This window comes from Acipenser ruthenus, chromosome 24 (genome assembly GCF_902713425.1).
Source record: "Acipenser ruthenus chromosome 24, fAciRut3.2 maternal haplotype, whole genome shotgun sequence".
In the NCBI taxonomy this organism is placed as follows: Eukaryota; Metazoa; Chordata; class Actinopteri; order Acipenseriformes; family Acipenseridae; genus Acipenser; species Acipenser ruthenus.
Genome location: NC_081212.1, coordinates 24870012 through 24898000, shown reverse-complemented (window position 1 = coordinate 24898000; position 27989 = coordinate 24870012). Strand labels below are relative to the sequence as shown.

Sequence of the window (27989 nt, the reverse complement as noted above, 5' to 3'; positions counted from 1 at the left end):
GTTGACAAGGGCACAGCTGACAGTTTTGAAGTGCAAGTACAAATGAGGCAATAGTCACATCCCACAGTAACAAGAGCTAGTGGCAGCAGACTGAAGAGGCTTGATGTATTACCTCTTTGCCAGATTCATACCTTTTCTTTTAGAGCACATCAAGAACACAAAAAAAAAACACATTTGATTATTAATTCCATGCATCCTTTATTCCATTACAACCATTATGTTGCTTTAAAGCAACTGTACAGAAACATTTCTAACGCAATCAATTTTACATCAATCTCAGTCTTACAGTACATTTAAGGCTTTTTTATTTCTTAAAATAAGATATAGACTCGTAGTAGTGTGTACCTATTAAGTGTTTTTTTTTTGTTTTTTTTGTTTTTGCATTTTTATGCATACTGTGATTCCAGTGTCAAAATCAAGTAGGCTAAAATATCCTCAACCCATTATTTTTATTATATATATCTCACCCCCCCCCCCCCCCCCCAAATAAAATTTAAAAAAAATCTGTGCAACACAAATGTGTAAATTTATTATGTATTACTGAAAAAAATGTAGGTATAAAAAAAATTGGGGATTAAAACAGTCAACAAAATTCCAATCTTTAAAAAAAAAAAAATAGGCTTGGATAACCAAAAAAAAAAAATAGAGGGTCAAGATTCTAGAACTGCAGTAATCTAGATTTGAAAAGCAGCCCAAGAAAGCAATTCTCAAACAATTGCATTAAGTAGTGTTTAATAATAAACCCTTGTCATTATATGTATTAAAAAAAAAACCAACCTTTAAGATTGTTTTTCAAAAACATACCAGACCATTTTAGTTATAAAAGAAAAAACCACTCCAATATATTTAACTTAAATGTACATATTTTGCTTACAGAACTGCAATGAAAACTAGCTGTAGTCTTTTTATATTATTTCACCTCTTGTATATAATCATGTTTCAAATGTAGTTTTTTTGTACATGTTTATTATTATTATGTATTTATTTTTAATGTACAATGCTTCTTAGAAATGTTCTGTATAAACCACAGTACTGCCTATTAAAACAAATCAATTGAACATCCTAATGCTTTATAAATAAACCAAAAAAAGATTGGCTGAAATAAAACACCCATTTCAAAAATACTGGCAAAAAGGAATGATGGAGTAAAGTACGATGTGTCAAATATGTTTTAAAAGATGATACATTTACACATTTTATGTTTCTTTTTTTTCCAGTTTAACAATTTTTTTTAGTGAGAAAGAAAACATATGTTGAACAAAAGTGGTGTACCTATCTTTAGACATACTGTACCAAGCACCACACTTCAACAGTGTGGAAAATCCTGTTATATGTACTGCGGCTGAACAAATACAGCACTTTTTACTAAATCATCACTAATTAGATAAAACCTTATCAACACAGCTTTTCCAGTTACAATACCACAATTAGAAACTTCACAAAGAGAGTGTATTCCCTGGGCCTTAAACCTGAATGGGTATCAGACCATACAGTAGGCATAGGCGTCGACCAAATCAAACCAATGACTGGTGTCGTGAATACCAAGACTTAAATCAGGTACTTTTTTCCTCCTCATTAACCATTTAAAAAAAATTATAAAAAGATTGCAAAACAAACCAAAATCAAGTGGGAAAACATTGTTACTAGCATGGTGCTCCAGCTTAACCAGTTTCCTTTAGGGGGATTTATTACAGGGAGAGAACAAAAAAAATAAAAATCAGCAGTCCAGTATCCCAGGTGTATTATCTGAATGTTTTCCATGTATATAAAAGATTGCAAAATTGTAGTTATCACATTAAAATTCACCCTAGGATTACAAAGGGCTTTCTTTATGGTCTGAAGCTTTGACAGCAATCCAGACAAAAGCATGTGCAAATACTGATCAGGCCAGCCCCCTGGCTCAGAGTAGCAACCTGTCACCACATGTGCTTTTTTTCCTTCTTTTTCAGGAGTTGGGCAGTTCAAAGGATATGAATTGCTTGAGTCTTTCCAGGTATTGTGCGTACAGCTCTATGTCATTGTGTCCGGCCCCCTCCACCCAGAGAGGCTCCACTGCTCGGGGACAGCGGTCGTATATCGCCAGGCCGTGGGAGAAATCAATGACCTCATCTTCAGTTCCATGGATCACCAGCACTGGAGATGCTACTTTTGAGATCTTATCGATGCTGCAATACAAACAGAGGAGACGTCAGCAAACATGGGATGAAAGATACAGGACTTGCAGGCGTTGTGCAACATTGGGAATGCACAGTACACAGTGAAGTAGCTACTTCTTGTCGATTGCAACCTGTATTTTATTGCTCCTGAATAGAGGAAAAGCGAGTGAGTGGCGAAACTGTGTTTCAGTTGTCATTAAAAACGTTTTGCTTGGCAGTACCTTCACCACTTCCTTTTGCCACTCACCCAGATTTCATATGGAGGGTTACAGGAAATATCCCATGGCCAATTCAGCTAGCCACAAGGTTTGACTTGCAAACTACACATTAAACTTACTTAATATTCCAACCACACCGCATAACAGCCTGCAAATCTATAGAGACAGGAACCTCATTATGTTTTCACACAGTCTCACTCTGGTAATGCTTTACAATGCCTGTGTTCTGGAAATTCATTTACAAATGCCAGCTAAGAAACCTCGATTTCTTTAACATGCTGCTGTTACTACTATTGTGCCACAAAGTACAATACAAAGAAATCGTTATAGGCTTGAAGAATAATAGCTGACAACCAATGCATTTTTTCACCTGACAGGCCAATGACGGCAAAATTCCAATTCAAATAAAGAAGCCAGCAGAAACCTGATCAAGGTTATCTTCTCTCCCTAATCTTTCGAATGCAGCCTGCTATAGTCTATACAAGAGCACAACATCTGTGGAGTAAAAGGAACAGTGCAATTGTCCCTAAACTACATTCTATACCATTACAATCCTCAGTAAATATATTTAGCATTGTGCAAGGCTTCTCCTCTTTTAAAGTAAACTGCAATCTGATGATCCCGTGTTCTACTGGTGTTGTAGGAGTCTGCACATACAAATACATGGCACCAAAAAACATAGGGACTGAAACTTGCTCAAGAGGATGCCTTCAGGCTAGAATTAAATTGGGCTCCATCAATATTCAATGTATTGCCTTATTTTTATTCACTGATTGTCTTGTCTTTGATAGCCCATCTATCAAAATAAACTTAATGTAAATGTTATTAGGATGATTAGAATTTTTCAAACAGCATGTAGCCTACAGTACAACTGATAAACAGCACCATATTAAAAAAAAAAAAAAAAAAAAAAATTAATTTCACAAAATTGGACACAGTATTCACAGTGGACACTACAAGTACATATTCTGCTGGCTAAAAATCTGTTATACTGCATAGGAGTGTGAAGTAACTTCCCAGTGGAAACATACCCAGCCCTGCTTCTGGAAGTAACCAATTTAGCACTTGATTGAAACAAAGTCTTGGGCTGGTTGGACCTTAAAGGGTCAGAGTTGGGAACAACTGACCGACAGCACGACTAGATTTTTTATACAAAAAAAATAAAAAAGTACAGAGATAACATTTTCTATGCCTATTATCCTGAAACACCAAACTGACTTTCACCTCATTTGATCCCAGTTTAGGCGACTCATGAGAAAACCACAAATGGCAGCTGCATGGAAAGTTTCTTCCGTTTGTGATGAGTGAGTCACATGCCCATACATTGTTATAATATTACTGTACGAATGTCCAACGGACATTACAAACCAGCCTGTACAGCATTATAAGAACCTGCTGTACAAACTTGCTTTTAGGAGACGTTGTATTGCACTGTGTTGATGATAAGGTCACAAACAGCCAACACAAGCGGGCAACATGTCTGGGGACTCTTGGGATTCCTACAGTATTTCCATGAACACCAATGGATAACAGCTACAGTATCTCTCTCTTTAGATTAACTAAAGAAAATCACAGTGCAGTTTATAGTACAGTTGCCAGATGTCTGTAAATGATATTAATTTGCATCTAGTAGCTGATTATTTCTTTGGAAGAATGTGAGCACAGATTTTTCAAAAGGCCTCCGATCTGATGTTTAATATTCTATAATATTCTAAACACAGCGCTAAATAACTGCACAGAACAGGGATACATCTTCAACAGATTACATTTGCCATAATTAAAAAACAAACAAAAAAAAAACAACTCACTACAGTATTAACAATTTTTCTTTTAGCACAAATCTGTTTAAAATAAATAATAATTCAGCATGGGAAAATCTGTTCAGTTGATTTCATTTTATGATGTAAAGGTTGACTTCTTTCAAAACACACAGGAGAGACATGCTTTTACCATCTGTTGTGTGATTATGTCCAAAGAAATAACACACTCTCTACAGATTAATACCACTGACCCACATAATACACTGGTATGTATTCTTTAAAGCTGTACCATTACTTTGCTGGGTCATCTACTTCCCCTGTGAGTTTCTCAGATTTCCTCACGTACTTCAAAGTATTGTTGTGTATACCACTCAAAAACATTTATTTGTCTTTCTCCGACACATATTGTAAATCTATATTTTGCTCTATTTTCTACAATAAATGTTCAAAGCAACAAACAGATAACAGGGTGCTAAAAAAAAAAAAAAAAAAAAGAAAAGGAAGGAAAAGAATACAGTACCATGAACACAATGGACAAGGTTCTCAAAACATTTAGCATATTTTTTCCCAAACACTTTTTTTTTTTTTTTTTAATAAAAATCGGGAAACAAGGAAGTTCAACAAGGTTTATTTCAAAACCAATTCCGATTAGGAATATTAAATTATTAACAGTTTTACATGCTCATAAACGGAGCCCTGTGTCAATATGCAAGTTACTATGAAGCTGTGGAAAGCAATGTTACTGCTGGACCTGTGTGTATACAGCATGTGATGCCTTAACTCACAGAAGCTATTTGGAATCAAATTAAATAATGTTAAATAACTTTTGCACATGTTACCAACTACACTGTAGCCTTTACAAGAAGTTCTAGAAAGCAAGGTAAATATCCTTTTGTGGCACTTAAGGGAGGAGAATACATTTCCTTGCAAAATTCTTTCCTGGCTTCTTAAATATACAGCCTCCATCAGGCAGCAAAGCAATGCAATAATAGTAAAGGAATGCGAATCATGCAGTCATACAGTGCTCCTGCACGAACACTTCACTGAAAAGAAAGAATAAACAGAAGCACTGTGGTGTACTGTGTCTGCTTCAGCACAGCTATGTGGAGCTGAACTGTGCCCTCTATAGCTACACAGTCTCACCCACCTTGGAAAGGCATCAAAGCAGTACGTTTTCCTGGTGTCGGGGAATGCCACTCGCAGTCCTGACATGAGTGGAGAATGGAGGATGACAGCGGCACATTCGTACCGAGCGGCGAGGTCCACCGTAGGGACTGTGCCGATGCTTTGCCCATACAGGATAATGTTCTCAGGATTGACTCCGTACCTACGGAAGGCAAAAAAAGATTGTGTCACAATTGATTGGAATGCTGCATCATTTGGGGGTGGACACCAATTTACTGAGCAGTTCCTTCGTAAATTCAAAGGTTCGCTTTGTCCCAGAAGAACCTGCAGAGGTGATTTGTCCGTCTCAAAATAAGAAAATCGCAATGTTTTTTGCACTGTAACTAAGAGAGCCTCTTATACACCAAGTGGTCCTAAATAATTCTAAAACAGACACATGCAAATTGATCTACTTTATTTTGTTGACCACTTACTGTTTAAATGACCCTTTACTTATACAGTAGGTGCATATACTGTACCACACATCTCCTAAAGCAGGGCACATTTGATCTTTTTGGGTTCCTATCCATACTGATCATTCAACAGACCTTGCTTCCAGTGACGTTAGGTTGCACACATTTAGATTAGAATACAAATAGAAAACGGTTGAGTAATCATATCTGATTAACACTACTAAACTAGGAACACCTTTATTCCCCTGAATGAAGTTCTTTTTAGTTCATTGACTTTGCACAACATTACTCAGAATGTTTTTCAGCCACCAGAATTGCTCTTTTAAATTGTAGTTTGCAGATAACACATCTTTAGTATACAGTATTAAAGTGCCAAAGGGGTTATTTTCAATTAATTTATGTGCTCCAGTCTGAAACACATTAATTCTACATTAATCCACACTACAATTTGTAGAATGAACTGGATTATCCAAGTTTTACAACAACTCTAAAGCTGCTACACAGTCTGGAACATTTTTCTTGTTTCTTTTCCCGTTTTCTTTTGTGGTTTATTTTTAGATCTGGTACTGTAGTCTAGCATGGAAAACGCAGCTTTAAAAGATGTAGACACTCCCATTGAAGTCACGCAACGAGGTCTCTGCTGATTCGACGGTCAGCCAAGCCACATTTTCCATCCATAAAGATGATTTGTCTTTACTTCACTTTCAACATGTGGGTTCAATTAGGACACATTTAAAAGCTTTTTTATTATTTCCAAAACAGCAAACAGACAAGATCAGTAGTAAATTATATTCCTCCCCACTGTAAATAAATCAATATGTTTGTTGCATTAAATACATATTTTCTTCTGTGAATAAGAATTGGACTAGATAAATGCTAGATCTCCCTCTTCATTTAGCGACGTGGGTGTTTGTATCTCTGCAGACCTGCCTGCAAAAGTAATATTAAAATAAATTCATACACTGTAAAGAAAATTAGGTTTAAAACCTAAGGCATCTATAGAAAAGTGCATCAAATAAAGTGAAATAAAAAACACCACTGAAGTAGTAGATATTCTACTGTTGGTATTCTACATAAACAAAATAGAATATTTCATAAATAAAAAGTCTGCTGCTGAAAAGAACTGCTTTTGGAAGGATTACACCGGTTTGGATAAAAGCAGCGTTTGTGTATTACCTGTGAAAACACAGCGAAGGCTACAGCACAACCGAAAAGGTCACATGTTTCCATGAACAGAGCTTAAACCTAACAAACGGAATGAGGAATTACCTGTCTAAACAGATGCTGGTGAAGTTCCAAGAAAACAAGCAAAGTCACACTTTGGGATATTTTTACACTGGCTTGAAAAAATAAATACATCAAATCAAAGGTGAGCAACGAAATGGGGTTTAACTACAAACTGCCCTTCAGAAAAAAGTTTTATTGTTTTCAGTGAACAATTAGTTGCAAGAAAAAGAACATTCACAGAAAGCAAAGCCTGTCTATTAAATTAAAATGCCAGATTTTGGAAAACTTTCGGTCCCAATGCGAGTTGGAATATTGCCGGGCACAGTAGTTTGATTTATGAAACACACTTCCTGTGCCAAAATGAACAGTTGTAGAATTTTTTTGACAGAAATATTAACAAGCTGCCATCACGATAAACTTTGCAGACAGTGCTGCAAGTCACAGGTAAGGATAGCGCACTGTGCTCACATACTGCAAGCAGACAAAACCATGGCAGTGCCTTGGTCTGCACAGGCTGGATATTAATTTGGGTTCCTCTCTAACTATATTTAATTTAGAAAAGTAATGTAAACATCCTATGTATACGTGGTATCTTTTTAGATTGCAGTCTGGATGAACCAAACAGATATCTAAACTCAGTTTGTTACATTATTTGATTTGCTATTTTTTAATAAATTCAAAACTGCAGAACACTCTTGGATAGGAAAGAGAACTCCACTCAAAATAGCAGGCCAAGTGAACTGATACAATATACTAGTATGTATCTCTGTACATTTATATATATTTTTATAAAGACACTGAAACCATTATTTAGTTAACCTAGAGGAGTCTTTCTTTAAAAGTTACTTTGTGCTAAAAAAGTAGTTAGAATTTAGTATATTACTTTTTTAGTATTTACCTTACTCAATTGCAGTTACTTAAATACAGTACCCCTTTTTAAAAAATAAAAATAAAAACAAAGAAAGATGTTTTAATTGAGCTTCATTTATTAATTGAGCTGCTCTGTACAGTTTATAATCACACATACAGCACTGCAGTGACTTTCATCTGGTCCCTACAGTACAGATTGTGTGAATTATTATTATTTGTTTATTTAGCAGACGCCTTTATCCAAGGCGACTTACAGAGACTAGGGTGTGTGAACTATGCATCAGCTGCAGAGTCACTTACAATTACGTCTCACCCGAAAGACGGAGCACAAGGAGGTTAAGTGACTTGCTCAAGGTCACACAATGAGTCAGTGGCTGAGGTGGGATTTGAACCGGGGACCTCCTGGTTACAAGCCCTTTTCTTTAACCACTGGACCACACAGCCTCCTGAATATGTCGCTATCAATACACTTGGTCTATAAAATGGTACAGATAGTTATAACCGCATTCATTCTTTAAATAAAATAATTCTGTTGCCTTTACTCAGAAAGAAGGATTACAGTATGATGGCAGCTCTCGTCAATGCAATGATCAACACTGTAAATATGGGAAATGACAGCACCTGTTACCAGGAAGCATGACGATGCAGTGAAACTGCAAGTGCTGAGAAGCTGGTGTCACTCCCAGATATACTGGAGATATACAGCTAGGGCTAAAAGCTTTGCATCACCTGGAGTTTTAGAAAGATATATGAACATAATTTAGATATTTTATTTAACACCACGTAAATCAAAGAAACTACAATATGATATAGTAACAGTCTACCGGAAGCCATAATAGCAGTACAGTATTTCATTTCTAAATGTCAAATTTTTCATTAAGTATATGGAAAAGCTATGAGATTCAATTCTATTGGGTGAGGCAAAACTTTTGGCCGTAGCTGAAGAAAGGTTCTCAAACTGTGCTCGGTCAAAACTATCTTACAGCACTGTACGGACTGGACTCTAAAGCTTTAACATTAGCATACAATGCAATCTACCACAGACAGAAAAGGCAGTGAAAACTTGTGCAGAAAAGGAATCCCCATCTTCACCGATCAGATCAAAAAGTTCAAAGAATGTGTAAAGTAATAAAGAGTTTGAATACCAGGTCTGCTTTAAAACAACAAACATTTGAACTTTAACCTCCACATCTAGGTTAAGGTCACAGTCAAACTCACAGCACATACTGTACACACTCTATAGAAGTATCTGCTCAAAAAAAGAAAATGTTTAAATCTGACTGCACTGTAGGTTACTTACAGCACGGTAACTACACTGATGTGTCATTTGCTTAACAAAAGTAACCGCTACAGTGTAACTGTTACGCCTTAATGACATTTTAAAAAGCCATGCTCCCTGTTGAGGATTGCCAAACTCGCTGAAGTCACTCCTATCAAACCCCAAGTAACCGAGTTGCAGATTCTTTCATATGGCTAGAACAGCTGTAAGCAAAGAACCAGGATGCTGTACTGTACATTAAGAAACATATTTTACTTTAAAAGGACATGGAAAACACACTAGGTTTCCACCCCTCCCCAACAGTTCACCTCAAGGTCAATGAAACAATCCTCTTTTTTTTTTTAATGCCATCGTAACTTTTGGTAACCAAAGGTTTCTCCCATGATCCTTTCTTTTACAACGAGTACTTGTAGTGTCACAAAGTGACTAATGCATCATGTGACGAATACAGACTGACAGAATCGTCCATTTAATGGCTCTGCTGAAGTCAGCATTCTCTCTAATTGCACTGTAACTAAGACCCACAGTAGCTCATGCACATACTTTTCACTGTAGTGACGTCCTGCCAATCATGCTACAACTATTGGTTTTGGTCAGGTGGATTTTGTCCTGCATCCACCAATGCCATGTGCCAAGTTGTGTGTGGGTGCTGTACTGTCCTTTGAATGAGATGTATTGTGCAATGATTTAGAAGTAAAGAGAACTGGACATTAGGGACGCAATTAAAATAATACAATACAGTTCTTTGATTTCACCCTTTTAAATGCTATTTAAAATTGTAACAAGTTTTTGTCTCCCATGCAAAAACTGAAAAGGACAGGCCAGTGCTCCCGGCAGTGTAATGATCTTGCAGGCAATATTCTTCTGTGCCTGGCACGCTCCACATTACTGTACTTTCACTTTCAGCATGGAATTGATAGCCTAAAGAAAAATGAGAACAACTTACACAGAGCAAGGTTTGTTATCCAGACAGAATGTTGTGGAGTAAATGTCTCTGTAAAAAATGTTTATTGGAAAGATTATTTTGAGCTCAGGTCAGTGGAACCCATTGCTACTGTAACCATAGAGCAAAAAAATAGCTTCATGCTGGACTCCAGTACTGTAGTTTAACTTTGTCATGCCTATTTTGTTTTAGTTTGTGTGGTAGCCTGAGTTAACCAATTAGCCTGTAAAGATGCTCTGATATTGCATCTTTACAAGATATTACCAGGCTACTCCCTAGCCTCAACAACTTATGGGTGTGCCAGTAGCTGGTTTACTCTCTCTATACTGTATGTAACAAAGTGATTTTTGCACATTCTAAATTTACACCTGCCAATAACAGGAAAATAGACCAACAGCAATTCCCCTTAAAAAAAAAATACAAATGACAGGGTGTACTTAACATTGCAATACCTTTGAGATATAATGGCAATACACACGTTTTTTTGATTCTCCTTCAGACCCACTTAATGGGTTTACAGAATTCATTAAATATAAGAATGACAATGACCTGTTAGGTGAGGCTGGAGAGAAAAAAGAAAAAAAAAAAAATTGGATGGGCTGTTCTATAAGGATCACTGGACTTTAATTGTGTCTCCTAAAGTATTTGTAAATTAAAACTCCATCGCGGTTGAAGCGTGACACAGACCCTGCCAACTCAGAAAAATGTGAATAAAGAGAACGCCTGAGCTAAATCAGGCTTGGAGTAAAACCTGGATGGGTGAAACTGCTATGCAATAGGAGTCTTACCGTTTCCATCCCTGTGGTTTACTGTATTCCTTTCTTTATAATTTCGTTCAGAGGTCACGTTAACCTTCCCTGCTCAGCGAGGTGCACACTGGCTCACATCCAGCAATGCCTTGTGGGAGATGAATGTTTTGGTGGAAGTTCTGGATGAGGAAGCGGCCAAGCGTTCACAGGCAAACAGCACACAATATGCTGTTTAAAATAAACATGATTCAATAAACATATTTTTGACAAGCTTGCTCAGATCGCTGCTTGCTACCTGGAAAGCCTCACAGACATGTATTTTCTGCAGGAAGCATTAGCTCTCTCTTTCCATCGGTCACATTTTGACAGCCTGGGACAAGCAGCAAGGAGGTTTATGCTACCGTTTTACATTTATCTAGAAAGCTGCTGTATTATCAAAGGGAATGATCTGACCAAGGTTGCAAACTGATGGAAGGGGCACACACGTATTGTAGGTTTAGCTGCAGAGTTTAATCAAAGGCTAGTGATGTGTGTCCTTGCACTTCACAATAACGTGGTAATTAAATTACCTTTTGACGATTATCATCAGTACTAAGCGACACTCACAGGGACACAGTAACTGAGTTTACTGGCACATCCCTTTTGCCAAAGCATTAGTGAAAAAGCACAGCATTGTGTGCATGTATCAGAAAAGTGAAACTGAATAAAAGCTGCTGTTAATAGTCTACTTATCACAAACTAGGAATACAAAATTGACTGGTGTCATATTTCACTCAACAGGAACTTGTATTCTGTTTTATAGCTTCAGATACAGCTTCTGCAAAGTGATCAACTAGCCTATGATCAAAAATGGTCTGCTCCAGGACTAATGTTTACACTTGTGGGCTGGATTTAGAAGTCTCTACATAATCCTTTAGCTAATGTATAGTATGGATGGGGAAAAAAAAAAAAACAACACTAAACTGTATAGTATTTATAGTAGTAATTGCAGACAGTTCTAATGACAGGGCTCAAATAACAAGGAAACTACTTTTCCATTGATGAAACACAGACTATAAATCTGTAATGGATACAGACAATCAAAATATCCTTGCACTTCGAATCTCTATTCTCAAGATCTACAGCGCCTGAACTGGAATAAAGTTTGAATTTAGGACAAACAAACTTCAGTGCTATGGATAACCTGACTCATTAATCTAATTGGGCAAGTATAACATTCTTTAGGTCAAGTAGTTTGAATTTTTCAATTGAATAACTACTATAGTTACATTTTCTTGGTGAACTTAAACTATACTGGCAAGGCGCTGTAGAAACCAGGGACTATGGTATGTAGTGTACTGCACAGTATGTGGAACATACATTCAAAGTAAAAGGTGACAGAAAGGTGGACCTTTTACTCCAGTATAGCAAGTTTGCAACACAGTTAATATTATTTGCATTGACCTCTGTCTTCCCTCAGGGCATTTCTGTACTCCAGTAACAATCTGTGGGCTTTCCAGTAACTGCATATGATGCATGGTATGATGTTTTTTTACAATCCATATTGTTATGAAACTAGGCGATCTGATATCTTCATGTTCAGAGAATAACCGTACAATGCACATACTGTAAGCAGTAACATACATACTACAGCAGCAATCAAACTTTCCACACGTTCTACATGCTCTACAAAAATCAGTTAGAAAGCAGAAACTGATTTTGTTTTCCCCCAGCAATATCAATTGTCTTTTTATTAACTAACCCAAACAAACGCTGGCATGCTTCCATTGGCAGCCACGTGCAAAATAGAGCCAATTGTCATAACCCTACATTAGCACCTACTTTTGGCAGTCTATATTGGACCAAGAACGCTGTTATAGAGCAATACTCCGAATTTAACACCCCAGCCCTACTAATTCAGGTTTAATACATTTAAAGAGTAAGTAGCGGGGTTCTGAAAAATATAGCGTCACACGTCCCCACGAGTTGTTACAACTGTTTAAATAACATACCGACAACTTTTTACGCTTAAAGTCTGTTTCAAAGATCTTTTCAAAATGTCCACTCTAGTGCACTGATTGTGCAAGAACTACTGCTCACATTGTCAAACAGGTAACACAGCAGTGACGATGACATGATGTTGTACGGAACAGAAAAGCCAGAGAATTTTTTTTTTTTTTTTTTTTTTAGCAACGAAGAGAACACTGAGACAGTAATTTTCCCAGTGCTGTGTAACATGCGGTCATCCTGCAGTAAATATGTCTCAAAAGAGCGATGATTGATTTTTTTTTATTTATTTTTTTAATATCTGAAGACACTAGGATAGCGAAGACACTTGATGCTACACTAAATCCAACGATGAACTGCGAGTAGAATATTATTCTGATGCTTTAAAAAAAACATAGGTGTTTTTACTAGTACAAATGCTACATTTTATTTGTGTGACTGTTGTAAAACAAATGTATAAATCGCTGTCAATCACACAATATAATACTATGTAACAAGTAAACAAAACCTGTTCATAAAACAGTTTTAATACAGGCCCTATGTCTTGTTCCAGTATTTTACAATAGCTTGCCTGCACTATCGGTATCGGCCGATATGGGTAGATAACCATCGGCCAAGAAAATCTTTATTGGTGCACCCCTAGTAAAAGGTTGTCAGGTTGTTAACAATGAAAAGAACAATTACAGGAACGTTATTTAAACAGTTGTAGTAACACGTGGGGGCGTGCAACGCTGTATTTGTCCGAACCTCGCTACAAGGGTTAAAGGGTCTTCGCCTTTCACATAAAGAGCATAAATTGAAGTGAAAGCCTACAAGAACGTCTTTAAAAGTGGAATAGCTCAATGCATCTCCCAATCCAACGAATGAGGAAAGACTTAACCTGTCTGCAGAGTTTTTTTTACAAGTATTCTATATCATAAACACACACACAACTGGATTACAGTCATTCGTGTAGGGTTGACTTGCTTGTCAAAGGTATTGAGCTGGTTGTGGGATCATGGTGGCCCTGTACAAAGCAATTAACAAAAGTGCTGCACTGTCAATTGGCACTGGGAGTACAATGAAATAAATCTTCCAAACAAACCAGAATTCACCCTTGATACAGTAGATGCTTAGTACTACCACGTGCAAGCAGGTTTAACATGTTTAAACTTATACAATTACAGCACTAATCATTTCAAGTTCTGCATGAAAAGTCTAGTATGGAAACTTGTGTTAATAGCAGACTGGATTAGTTTAATTTATTCATGTCCCTAACCTTAACAAACAAGTGATTTGTAGTCTCAAGCAGTGAGTGTGGAAATGAAAGTAACTCAGCAACAGTGTATAGCTCAAATAAATGGAATACTTGTATCCAAAATAAACAATAAACAAGATAATAATGCTGAGATTACAGGGTCCAAACGGTGTAAGCCACGTTCTCTGTATTTTTAAAAGGACACAGTAAAATACCTTTACGACTCACTCAATGTTTCCCCTAGTCAGTACCAGGAAGGGCCTGCAGTCTAAGTGACCTGTCCACATGCCTTGGCTTTAAAACAGTTGCCCTTCCTTGATTTTTATCCCAGTGACCCAGCAGATGCATTCATACAAGCCTGGTATTGCTCTTTCAATACTATTGTGAGAAGAAACAGATACAGTTTACAAGTAGGTTAAAATAAATACTATAACCCTTTTCATGTTTATTTAAAGACTACAACATAAAAAGAGTCACTCCTGGTGGTCTTCATAGGCTACCATCCCAGCCAGGGTTGGGGGCAATTCAAATTCCCATTCCCTTTGAATGAATTCCAACACATCACTGGACAAAACTGCAATTACATTATTCTGTTCAAATGAGCTTCTCACAGTGGCAACAAATTACTTCAATTCAAGTCACTGTAAGTCAATTAAATTGGCTTCAAATGAATGCAGTTGAACAATCAAATCAATCTAAAATATCAATTCCCATTCCTTTCAATTTGAATTTTATTTTTAAAAACAAAAATGGACCCCAAACCTGATCCCAGCTAGAGTGCTCTTTGTAAGCCATCAAAATTACTAGGTAATTTACATTAATAACAGAATAATTACATTAAAACTATGTAGCGTGTTGCTATTAATACAAACAATGAGCAAAACATATACTTTAAAGATTACCGGTATACCCTAGTAGGGTTAATATTATAAGACTAAAAAGAGAAAAATGCAGTGGTTCAATGTGGTAGAGTTGACAACGGTAACCATGGCAAATGTACAGATGGGGGAGGGGTTCCTTCACAATAGTAACTGAATGGAATGTAGACGAATAAAAAAAAAAAAAAAAAACTTTAAATCTCTTTCTAAATCAAGATAGTTCAACCCATTTAAAAAAAATATAAATAAACTAAACTGTGTCCGTAGCATAACACTAATACTTACTTTGTTCTTAACACCTGCCAAGCTGCCTCAATATCAGCATACAGGTTCTTCTCTGACGGTTTGCCAGAACTGACCCCGTAACCCGAGTAATCGTAGGAGAAGATGTTGCAATTTATCCTGGATCCGAGACCGATGTAGAAGCTGCACATCTGGCCCAAGTCCACTGCGTTGCCATGGGAAAAGAGCAGGGTGTAGCGGCTGTTGGGGGCACAGCGGACAAACATGCACCCGACCCGGTTGCCCCGGCTCGTTCGGGTGTGGAACACCTCGACAGCGTCCAGTTCCCGCTGGGAGTACTGCCAGTCTGCCCGCTCATTCAAGTGAAGACTGGACGTCGCGTTGGCCTCGTCTGTCAGCACCGAGTAAGTGGGCTCAGGGGGCAGAAAAGCGAGCTTGGACGCGATCCGGCTCGGGCAGGGCGGGCAACAGAAAAGCCAGCACAGCTCACCTAGTGAGAAACCATTCATCCTGGGGCCTTGCTCTGGCATGGAGACACGGTGTAACCAAACTAACCTCCTTCCCTACAGCAGCAAAGCAATTCAATTATAATGATAAGCGCAAACATAAAAATAAAAACAGAATAAAAAATAAACACGATCAAATGCTTCTTGACACCATAGCTTCTGGAGACTTTTCAGAAACCGTAGAAAACTGAAGCTACCAGTGACGTTAAATGGTTATTCTTGTTTTAGAAAAGAAAAACGTAAAACCTGTACTGTAAGACAAACACAAAGCAAGCATCCGCACTACTAACCCGACACAAGGCTACCTTTACACACAGCTTCCGGGTTAGACGGCGGATATCCTTGTCCAGCTGTAGCAGATGGCACTTAATGCTGATTATGTATTATTTCCATTGAACAAATGCAACTCTCCGGGCGCTGCGTGTGGAGCGTTTACTTGTTTATATCTGTTATTTATGTCACGTATGTAACTGCAACGTTTAAAGTAGATGCTTTTCAGCATATTTATTGTTTTTATTTTGTTGATAGCGCTGCCATACTGTACTGCAGGACAGTGCGACTGAGTTGTCAGCCTGAATCCTGTCCTACTGCTCAACGCGATGCTAATTGAAAACTGACACAAACTTGGTACTTAACTCTTTACGTAGTGCTAACTGTTGCAACCAAAAGACATTTTTCGAATAATACAAATAATGCATCTGATTAAATTCGACATGTTATGATTAATGATGTTAATAAGTGATGTTGTTAAATGTTAATGGAACAATGTTTTGCGTAGGTAACCGGTAAGAAGGCTATTTGAAATCTGGTGCTCGTCTTTAGTAAATATGACACTAAGAAGTGCTTTGTTAAAAAGAAAATAAAAGGTATTTCAGAGCCTCTCAAAGTCAAACCACCGGTCTCCCTTATTGCTACACTCAACCATTAAAAAAAAAAAAATCAATACCTCTTTACTTGGTCGAGGATCCCCTCCCCCTCTTCTCGTTGCTAGACAGAGCCTTCTCATACTATCTCTTTACAAAATCAGTGGGGGTTTTTTTGTGTTTTGCAGAAAAATCTAGCTAAGGTCCACAACCAATGCTTTAATTATATAAGGTGAGGTAATTACCCCCCCCCCCAAACGAACTGCTCAAAAATGCATATTTTATTCATGAGTAAAACTGAAAAAAAAGACAACCAATTCTTCACAATTTATTTTAAATTATTTAATATATATATACAAATTATTATACAAATTATTTCCATTATTCTTTTAGCTTTCCTCTTCACATATTTTTTTAGAAAAGAAAAAAAAAGCACAAACAAAATCTCAACGCGTTTCGACTGTCTTAATCATGAGTAGACTTATTTTGATTAATTAATACGAACCTGAAAAATAGTGTGTAATTGTAAAACATGCCGAATAATCTCCGAATAATCCCTCTGATTCATGAGTAAAAAACATGTTTTGTGGGTGTCTTGATTATCCAAAATAATACAGTACTGGATAAGACATTTTTTAATTAACAACTTAAAATAACAGTCTGTCATTTAAAAATCGACTTGTTTTGTCGACTGGTGTAAAAAGCGTGCATGACGACTGGGGACCTCTTCTGTCATTAGGATCCAAAATGCAACTTATTTTCAATGCAACCTTAAATCCCATCTTTACAGGGATGATCCTTTTAACTTTCAAATCCCTTTTGTGCAGCTAACATTTCTACAGCCGATCCCTTTATTTCAACTTGTGTTTGTCTTATTTTATTTCTTTATTTTATCTGAAAAGCCCAAGATGATAAAAAGGCTATTCCATGTTTAATAGAGAGTGTGAGAGGTTTTCTTCTGTTTTTGTCTTATGTTGTAACTCATGCCAAGTGTAGCATTCCTTCCAGACTTAACTCACTTCATGTTGATCCCACACATTACACAGTAATATTTTAGCACATTCTCACCGGCATGCTTCCAAAATATGCCCTAAACCACATTTAACATAAGCAGCCTTCCACTTTTATGCCAAAAGATGATCCATCAAATTAAGGAGAAATTGGGTGTTTCCTGTTCAGAGGATGAATTATAACAATGATCAGCAGCATTGATTTACTTTTGTATTTGCATTTCATAGGAAAATGGATCTAATTAGTCTTGACTCTTCAATATACATAAATCAGTCTGTTTCTGGGTGGTGGCGGTTCTATTTTTCCCTTTCCACAAACTTTATTCAAAGAAAATACATAAAAAAACAAGTCTAAGCATTGCCACTTGTGCCAATAACTTACAATCTTTGGATGCAGATTCTGAATAAAAATGAAAGTAATTTTATTTGAAAATAGTTTTATTATTTATTTCTTAGCAGACGCCCTTATCCAGGGCGACTTACAATCGTAAGCAAAAACATTTCAAACATTTTAAGGGACTGTTTATCATCAAACATCATATTAGGAAACACACAACACAGGGTTTACTGTGGTTTGAAACTACAAACAATACAAAATAAAATACAACTCACTTATTTCTTTTGATTATGTTAATATTACATCAGGAGACACAATGAATGGAAGGGAGTTGAACAGCTGCTGGAAGAATTCAATAGCCCTTGATGAGAAATGAAGTCTCATCTTTCATATAACAAAAATAAATGAACCGCATCATTATGCACCAAGTTGTTCATGATTAGGTTATTCCAGAGAAAATGATTTCAATCACTTTCAGGTTGTATCGTACTGTTTTCACCTGATTTCACTTAACTTCTGTTCTCTGACTGTTGTGGTTTATTGTTCAATGGTCTATTGTATTTACAGGAGGTCAAGCAGGTTCATTTAAATTGCTCAAGATATGCTCGCCTCCAGTGCAAATTCCTGTGCAGTTTATATAGTGTGAACCACAAAGGAAACTAAACAGGGGAAATGAAAACCTGCAGCTGTTTTTTTTTTTTTTTTTCGGTGGGAAAATATACATTTTTCCTATCGAGTGTCTTGTTTTTGTAAAGAAATTAAGTATGAGGGAGAACATTGTTATGGGGTTGGAACAAGAAAAACTTCTATCACCACATGTGTTATAAAGCTGACAAAATATATATGGGGGACTATAGACTTTTGGAGAAGAAGCCAATGCCCGTATTTATTTGTTTCCTTCTTGTTTAAAATGCAGGTTTGTGTCCTGGCTGTGCGATTTCACAGTGCGATCGGAGGGACGTCCACTGACCTTCAGTCTCATGATCTGTTTTGGGGATTTCTCCGACGAGGGAACATAATTGGGGTACATTCCCAATAGAGAACAACAAGAGTAAAATAACTGGGCACTCTAACTTAGTGCTTTTTAAACTAGAAAAAGAACATCTGATATGACTTGAGAGAGCATGGCAGTATGTTTAAAAAAATGACAATGCATTCTCTTCATTAGAATGCCGGAATCACTTTACGGCTCCCTTGCCAGCATTTAGCGATACAGATCTCTTCATAAAGAGCTGGTTATTCATTATTGCTCATGTTTACAGGATTATTCTGATCCTGTTTCTAAAGTCTTACGTTTCTTTGAACTATGCTTGTGTAACCACAATACGTGTTATTGAGATCAGGTAGGTCCACAACACTAACTAACACAAGCATTGGCAAAGCTTGTGTGTAGGGTCTTTGTTGTTTGTCTGAATCATGTGATTTGTCATAGGGCTTTCCTAGTGGCCATGCTTGGAATTCTTTTTATACACTGACTTGGCTCCGTGGTTGTAGAATGGTATAGTAGGAATGTGATACATTAGAGATTCCTGCTAGTTCTACAGTCATACAGTATCCATATAAACAATAGTCCACCCTCATTTCTCATTCTGTGTTGTGTCTATCCTGATGGACAAATGAAGAGCATTTCTGTGGGGTTATATTTCAGCTGTATTGCTCTCTGAATAGTGCACTTGTTTTATTGCTGCTACTTCTGCAAGTATGGGTTTGGACACCAGGCACCATTCAATCACGTTTTTGTATGCCTCTGATATTTTATGGGTTTGATTATTATTACATTTTGTTTACAGTGAAAATGTTGTTAGCATTCCTTATTCTTAGCATCATTATTGTGATACTGACAATAATAATGCTAATAATGTAACTGTTTGTGCAAGTGGGCGTTATGAACCTATTAAGACTGCATAGTATAGCCGTTCAGTTTCCTCAAGGGAGCCGAGTACAATAAATACACCCCCCTCATCTATGAATATTACAGATCTCTAACTTGTAATGTTTGGTATGTTACTTAAAACTTTGTTAACTATTGTGGGTTTGTGGTTGAAGTTAAATTTGCTGTGTTCTACATTCCAGAGGCTGCGAGAAGAACTGGAAAAGCAGTAGTGTTTCCTCACCTTGAATATGGGGTCCTGCTTTAAAGCAATAAAGCTACTAAAAAGTTTCCTGCCAAACGTGACAGGCTATATTAGAATTCTTGGCTGACAGCCCAAGGTGTATTGCAGCATGCTGTGTGAGTTGAAATGGCTTTTGCATACATAGCTAACCTGAAGTAGCTGCACTGTGCTGTACCACTGTTTTGTGATAAATGAGCCCAGGGTTCTGCCCCCGCATACTGTAACGAGTTAGTCATTTCTTTGGAAATTAATTAAAGCCTTAGGGGTGTCAGAGCAAGGAGAGAGGCTTCCTAACCTTTGAACCAGCATGGGGATCGGACAGTCATGCTTTGCTTTTGCAGCTGTGCACTCTTGAAACAAACTGGATCCCAAGGCTAGCAACCGGGGGTAACCATTCTGAAGTTTAAAAGAGCAGGAAGCAGAAGCCTCAGTAATTAAATATACATATGTGCGTGTATTATGTTATTTCACACAATGTTCAACCCTGTCTACATTCTTTTTTTTTTTAATAAAGAATAATCAAATACTTGGACCTGTTCACCATGTGTCCCGAAGTGCTGATAGCGCAGTAAGGCTTCCCTCAGGTATTTCAAACAAATACATGGCAATGGAGAGTGCTTTCTGTTTATTTGACCAATGTTCAAGTGAATAAAGAGTATCCCAGGATAAGAATGTGCATAGTTCACACACCCTAGTCTCTAAGTCGCCTTGGATAAAGGTGTCTGCTAAATAAACAAATAATAATGAGAGTCAGGATCCAACAGGATAATCATCAACCACTAGAAATACTTAATGAAGAAAAAACAGAACTTTATTAATCATGTTCATCCAGGAGGTTCTGAGGTACTTTTAAAGTGTTCTCTTTGTTTCCTGGTAGCATGTTTGCCACAGCAGTGGGGTACATTCCATAAACTGTGATGTCATCAGTGGGCTGTCCATCTGTGTTGAAATGTTTAGCAACAGGAGATGTGATGGTGTAAGCCCTAAAGCTTCTTAAATGTTCAACAAAAGCTGTTTCTCCAATAAAATAGAAACTGTCTTTTCTGTTTAATAAAATATATACTGAGAGCAAAGCAGGATAGATAAGACATTCTAATAAAGTCACAGCAGAACTATATTACACATTCATCAGAAGCATCCACGCTTAATCCCTGGATGATAAATTAGTGAGCACATTTGTGCTACTCAACACCAGTTACACAACAGTGTATCGTTCATTGCTTGTTGAGTGAACACATTAATATGACTATTTTGTAAGCTAATGTTGTACATATGCTGTTTTAAAATATAAACACAGATTACACAATATGTCAGTGTGCCGCCCACTTACCAGGGTTATTTTAGAAACAGGAGACTAAATTATGTTTTCCCTGGGAAAATAAAAATGCTTTTGCGTCAGTGCAAAGTTTTCACTTTTTTTTTCCCTAAAGTAAAAACATTCTTTTAATGTTACAAAACTAGGAAGGAAGAAACTAATTAGTTCCAAACAAGGGACCTTAAATGAACAGTATGGGTTGCTTATATTTTTTGGTACCAGTTGTTTTTCTTCTTTCAGAAAGTGGGCTTACTGTTTAGAAAGGTGTAACAAGCAAAGGCTGACAGACTTCCTTATAAAGAGACACAGTCAGAAAGACAAACAGCATGCTTTCATTCTGCATTTATGAGATGCTGCATTACATGTCTAGGACAAAGAAGAAACATAACTTGCAAAAAAAAAAAAAAAAAGCACCTTATTTTATAGACTTCTCCAGTACATATCCTGTACCCTGAATGCAGTTATTTCACTGGTATTTTTCATTTTTCATAAATACGAAACCTCTTTCCCTGTGCTGGTGGCAGTGGTGCAGTATTTGCACTTGGAAGCTGACTGCACCTGTGAAGCACTCTGGAAGCTCCTTTAGATTGCAGTATTATTCAACCATAATGGTTGTAACTGGAGTGTATTGTATATTTGAGCTATTTTGTTTTAACTTTACGGCGCTCTGGGATGCCATGGTGTGAAGGGCGCTATATAAAAATACATTTGTATTGTATTGTAATTTGTATTAAAAACAGTAAGGATCACCATTTGTAAATTCAGCCATGCAGAGACTGCTCCTCCATATATGTATGGTAAAGCTTTCAATCAAACAATAGCTACTCTATTTTTCTGACACCTAGTGGCCTGTACAGTCTCTGGCTTGGTACACATGATATTGGAGTTGTCTTAGTCATGGGACATAGTCTTACCATACCTAAATAGATATTTTTATTATAATATAAAACATGAATAACCCAGTTATTATTCAGCAGTACTCTCTACCTGTGTCAATTGAAATCCCACCTTGGGTCTGTCTAGCAGTAATCTGACTGCTTTAAGCTCTCTATGCTTTTTATTAACTCGCCACTGTAGCACGGGAGCTCTGGGATAGACAGTTTCAACTGGAACAAAAAAGACATTGACAATCAAATACAACTTTCTCACATTTTCGGAGGGGATGAAAATGATAATCAAATTATTGTCAGTACCAAACAGACTCTGGAATTCCTGGCACCGGCTACAAACTCGGATACATGCTTGTCATAGTTTTAGCAGAATAAATCTTTAAAGTGTAAAGTGTAAACGATACCGGTAACTATATAGCCTACAATCTATGTTTTAATATTTGCGTTTTAGGTCAAATGACATTTAAGACATTTTGAAGCAGCACTGCTGAGCAGGACAGCAAAAGGTTAAAACTGTATTGTCAGCCCAGTGTTATTACAATAGAGTGGCTTCCTATTTCTCACATTCTCACAGAAGTCAGTGCATCATCTCTTACCTCAAATGAGACATTTCCTTTAGCTGACCTTTCTCCCCATGGGGCAGTAACTGATGTCACTGAATCAAGTATCCGGCTGTTCCGTTGTGTGCAAGTCAGAATTTGTCCTGGAAGTCCTTTTATTACCATTTTCATTATTCCTTTCCTTAACACAGCAGAACAATTCTAAGGTCATTTACCAGAAGCAATAAAAGAAGGATTTGCGTAGATGGGGAAATAAAAAAAAAAAACATTGCTCTCTGCTCTCCTCATTACCTTGGAGCTAAGTCACAAACCCTGGAATTCTGTGGGCACTGGTTTTACAAGGTTGATAAAACAAGCAAGCAGAGCAGGGGTAATTAAATAGTGGGCTAAGGAAGCTACACAACAGGCGTAGGCTGCTGATATTTGAAAAACACAAAGCACTTGACTTGTGGGCTTCGGTAAATGGTGTTACAACTCTAAACGCGGCAAGAAACCCATCCTTGCTGTTATCCAAAAATAATAATGACGTCTCTTGAAAATATTAAAAGCTTTTTTGATTTAATTACTCTGTGCCTGCAGTTATTCACACACAAACGCATTTCGTTAGCATTTCCAAGTGCATTGTCTCTATCAGTTTGACGGAATCATGGCAGAGATTTTAGTAGAGGCATGCATCAAAACCACACGCGTGCCTTTTACATGGAGAGGCAGAAGCCAAACAGAGACACGGCAGAAAGGTTGCTTAGAGTACAACACTCCAATGATCCAGAGTACAGATGCTGACAGCTGTGACCTTAGCTTAGTAAAGTGGTTTAAGGCAGTAGAAAGTGATAATTGATTATTCCAGTCAGGTGCCCATTCCCTTAACCTTTAACCACAGCCAAATAACCTCCTGACACCTCCATGCAAAACAGGCCACTGTGCTTGAGGGGGCACTTGAACCAGATGTTTGCTTCCATCTTTACAATAATTTACCAAACCAACAGCTAGTTTCACAGACCCCAATTAGCACTAATCTACATTAGGTAGTCCTAGATTAGTGCTAATCTGGGTCTGTGAAACCAGCCGTTAAAGTAAAAATCAGTTACTATCAGTGACTATACAGCAGGTACTGTTTTTATTGTTGTTGCATTGTGGCATTTCACTGCATCAGCCCGTTCCAAACACGTGCAACACATTTACTTTAAACTTGCTAATGTTGTTCTGTCTTTGAGTTGTATAAATACCTGTGGTATAAATAAGCTATTACACAATAATCCAAGTCACCCCTCCAGCCATGTAAGCATTGTTGTAGAGTAAGACGATGTTAGGAGTATCCACATGTTCCACACAGACACATCGGTAGTCTTCAAGTGCTTCTAATAACACGCACAGGATCTGAAAGATCTCAAAACCACGTGGAAAGACAAACAGCTGTGTATCCCCTAACAAACTGCTGGACAGCCTCGTTCATTGTTTGCAGTGGTTACGTGATGCTTACACTGCAGTTCTGCTGAAAATGTATTAAAGACCCTATACATGCTAGGATTACGATGTTGAATGTTTGATGCTTCATTCTCCTGCTTTACAAAGAAATGGTGATTCCGCCTTTCAATGAAGAACACATTTGATTATTTTTATGAGCTCTGCTTCAGATGAGTGCAAGAACTGGGGACTGACCCACCAACTTTAATTCCACATGTAATTGTCTAACAGAAAATAATTTTTAGTCACTACTTTTGGGGGATTCGATGTTTAATGCCAGGCTAACTAAATGACATTTGATGAATTCAATCAGTGATTGAATCTATAGTTATTCCACACAGTCGTCAAAGTATATTTATAATTGGACTGGGCACGAATCGCTGTCGGTGCCAAGAAGGTGTTCTTTTAAGCAAAGTTCCTTTAGATGGAGCATTTATAATGGGAAAAATCTGTTGTTCCCTTAGGAGGTGTTCCTATACACGGGGACTACTGAATTTGGCTATTCTGAAAATTACTTTAGTCATTTATTAAGTCCACATGCTCGGGGTCATCCTAGTTCTGAAGAACATTACTGTTGTGGAAGACAAAGGCTGCACAAAAGAACAGTGAGCTGTTCAGACTGTATGTTGCTTTGGCAGTTAAGTAAAAACAAAACAAACTAATATGTATTGAACTTGGAAATATAAAGAAATGTTCCTGGAAGTCTCATTAACTTTGGGACATATTCATTCCATACTTGTGTGTGTCTGCATTCCAACAATACTGTAGTCTAATCACTTAAATATGTTATTCTCAGGCAAGACACTTTTCTTGTCAGTGAGATGTGAGGACTTGGTGGCATACATTAGCAAAGGTTTTGCCAAAAGGTCAAATTTGTTCAACAAGAAAAACAGAACTCTGCTCTTTTACCAGGGTTTCAGAGATGCTGTATTTAAGAAGTTGTGCATGCTGCTCATGAGTTCTCCATCAAGGCTTTTGATGGTTACAGTAAAGCAATCACTTCTTTGGGCTTCAGTCCAATCTGACCTCTATTTAAAGGATGGGCTTAGGGGCCAACTTTATCCAGCTAGGAACTACCCCACTGTGGTAAGTTGCAGCTGGATATTTCTAGAGCATTTTACCAGGGTACCAGTGTGAGTAATAATGAGCGTCATTATAACCAACCAAATGGCACAGTGGTTAGCAACAGAGCCTTCGGCCTGGCAAGAAATTATTGAATCAATTTCTGTCCTGGGATGACCCTTACCCAGATGTACTTAACAAAGGCCTGGAGATAGGCTGGCTGCATGTCCAAAGGATGAAATCCATTCGCTTGATTACAAAACAAATGATTGTGACATGCCATATTTATTTTCCAGCCCCCAAATCCTAGTCTTGCTTTCTGGTGTGAGGGAAGTGGTTTTTATTATTATATATTTTTTGTGTGTAACCACATGGCAAAGTTAACAAACCACTATTATTTTGAGGAAATGAAACTAAAACATGTAGTAACATATATGTCTCTCTCAGACATGTTGTCAAAAGAATGACAGAAGTCCCACTTAAGGAATTTGTTTGAACATCAACTCTCTTCGTGCAGTGCAATTACACCAGTCAATCCGACCTTCAAGTTAAAAGAGGTCACGATCAGTTTGTTTTGAACTCCTCCTGTTTGGAATTATGATAGAAAGGGTATTTCATATATATATGTTTATACCACAAGAGTGGATATATAGCTTGTGTGGGACACATAACTGGAATAACAGTAGTGGAATAACATGCTTACTGGGACAAGTTTTGAATGCGTCTTTGCTTACATTCCAACCCAGTGGTGTGCTGCTGAAATGCAGGACAGCTGTGCAATGGATACATGTTTTATAACAACTTTAAAATGTCTGAAATACTTTCACATTTCTATTATTGTTTTGATTTGGACTCTGGAGAACAAATTTAGCAAGAAATGCAAGTTACTGATCTGCCTGTGTCTGACTTCTCTAAAAAGACGGTTGCAAAGAGGCCATAAACAGGGTTAGAAATGAATCCTCGTCGAAGCATTGTCTGTCGACAATGAAAGTTAAGATCTGTCAGGTATTATAATTATTTAATTTAATGTAAAAAATACACATTTTATTGCTATTTATTTAAAATGTATACTTGTGGTATAGCAGAATATTGAATGAATGTTTGTGGTAACTCGTTTTTATTTGCCTTAGGAGGACGTCCTTACAGACTGGGACATCCTCCTGCAGCAAATAAAAAACCATACACCTCGAAGGATCACTCAGTATGCTCTATTCATACATACCCATACACCACGAAGCATCACTCAGTATGCTCTATTCATACATACCCATACACCACGAAGGATCACTCAGTATGCTCTATTCATACATACCCATACACCACGAAGGATCACTCAGTATGCTCTATTCATACATACCCATACACCTCGAAGGATCACTCAGTATGCTCTATTCATACATACCCATACACCTCGAAGGATCACTCGGTATGCTCTATTCATACATACCCATACACCACGAAGGATCACTCGGTATGCTCTATTCATACATACCCATACACCACGAAGGATCACTCGGTATGCTCTATTCATACATACCCATACACCACGAAGGATCACTCGGTATGCTCTATTCATACATACCCATACACCTCGAAGGATCACTCAGTATGCTCTATTCATACATACCCATACACCACGAAGGATCACTCGGTATGCTCTATTCATACATACCCATACACCTCGAAGGATCACTCAGTATGCTCTATTCATACATACCCATACACCACGAAGGATCACTCAGTATGCTCTATTCATACATACCCATACACCACGAAGCATCACTCAGTATGCTCTATTCATACATACCCATACACCACGAAGGATCACTCAGTATGCTCTATTCATACATACCCATACACCACGAAGCATCACTCAGTATGCTCTATTCATACATACCCATACACCACGAAGGATCACTCGGTATGCTCTATTCATACATACCCATACACCACGAAGGATCACTCGGTATGCTCTATTCATACATACCCACACACCACGAAGGATCACTCAGTATGCTCTATTCATACATACCCACACACCACGAAGGATCACTCAGTATGCTCTATTCATACATACCCATACACCACGAAGGATCACTCGGTATGCTCTATTCATACATACCCATACACCACGAAGCATCACTCAGTATGCTCTATTCATACATACCCATACACCTCGAAGGATCACTCAGTATGCTCTATTCATACATACCCATACACCACGAAGGATCACTCAGTATGCTCTATTCATACATACCCATACACCACGAAGGATCACTCAGTATGCTCTATTCATACATACCCACACACCACGAAGGATCACTCAGTATGCTCTATTCATACATACCCATACACCACGAAGCATCACTCAGTATGCTCTATTCATACATACCCATACACCACGAAGGATCACTCAGTATGCTCTATTCATACATACCCATACACCACGAAGCATCACTCAGTATGCTCTATTCATACATACCCATACACCACGAAGGATCACTCAGTATGCTCTATTCATACATACCCATACACCTCGAAGGATCACTCAGTATGCTCTATTCATACATACCCATACACCACGAAGGATCACTCAGTATGCTCTATTCATACATACCCATACACCTCGAAGGATCACTCAGTATGCTCTATTCATACATACCCATACACCACGAAGGATCACTCAGTATGCTCTATTCATACATACCCATACACCACGAAGGATCACTCAGTATGCTCTATTCA

General features: G+C 37.6%; 1 protein-coding gene across 1 annotated transcript; it reads right to left on the bottom strand.

The window, feature by feature from the left end:
- Positions 1-173: 173 nt before the first annotated feature.
- On the bottom strand, positions 174-16219 carry LOC117429149 (alpha/beta hydrolase domain-containing protein 17C). The gene is made up of 3 exons (XM_034048373.3): positions 15166-16219; positions 5282-5461; positions 174-2165 (listed from the first exon to the last, which is right to left on the bottom strand). The coding sequence occupies exons 1-3, from the start codon at positions 15651-15653 to the stop codon at positions 1946-1948; spliced, it is 888 nt and encodes a 295-aa protein (XP_033904264.1). The 5' UTR covers positions 15654-16219; the 3' UTR covers positions 174-1945.
- Positions 16220-27989: the final 11770 nt, after the last annotated feature.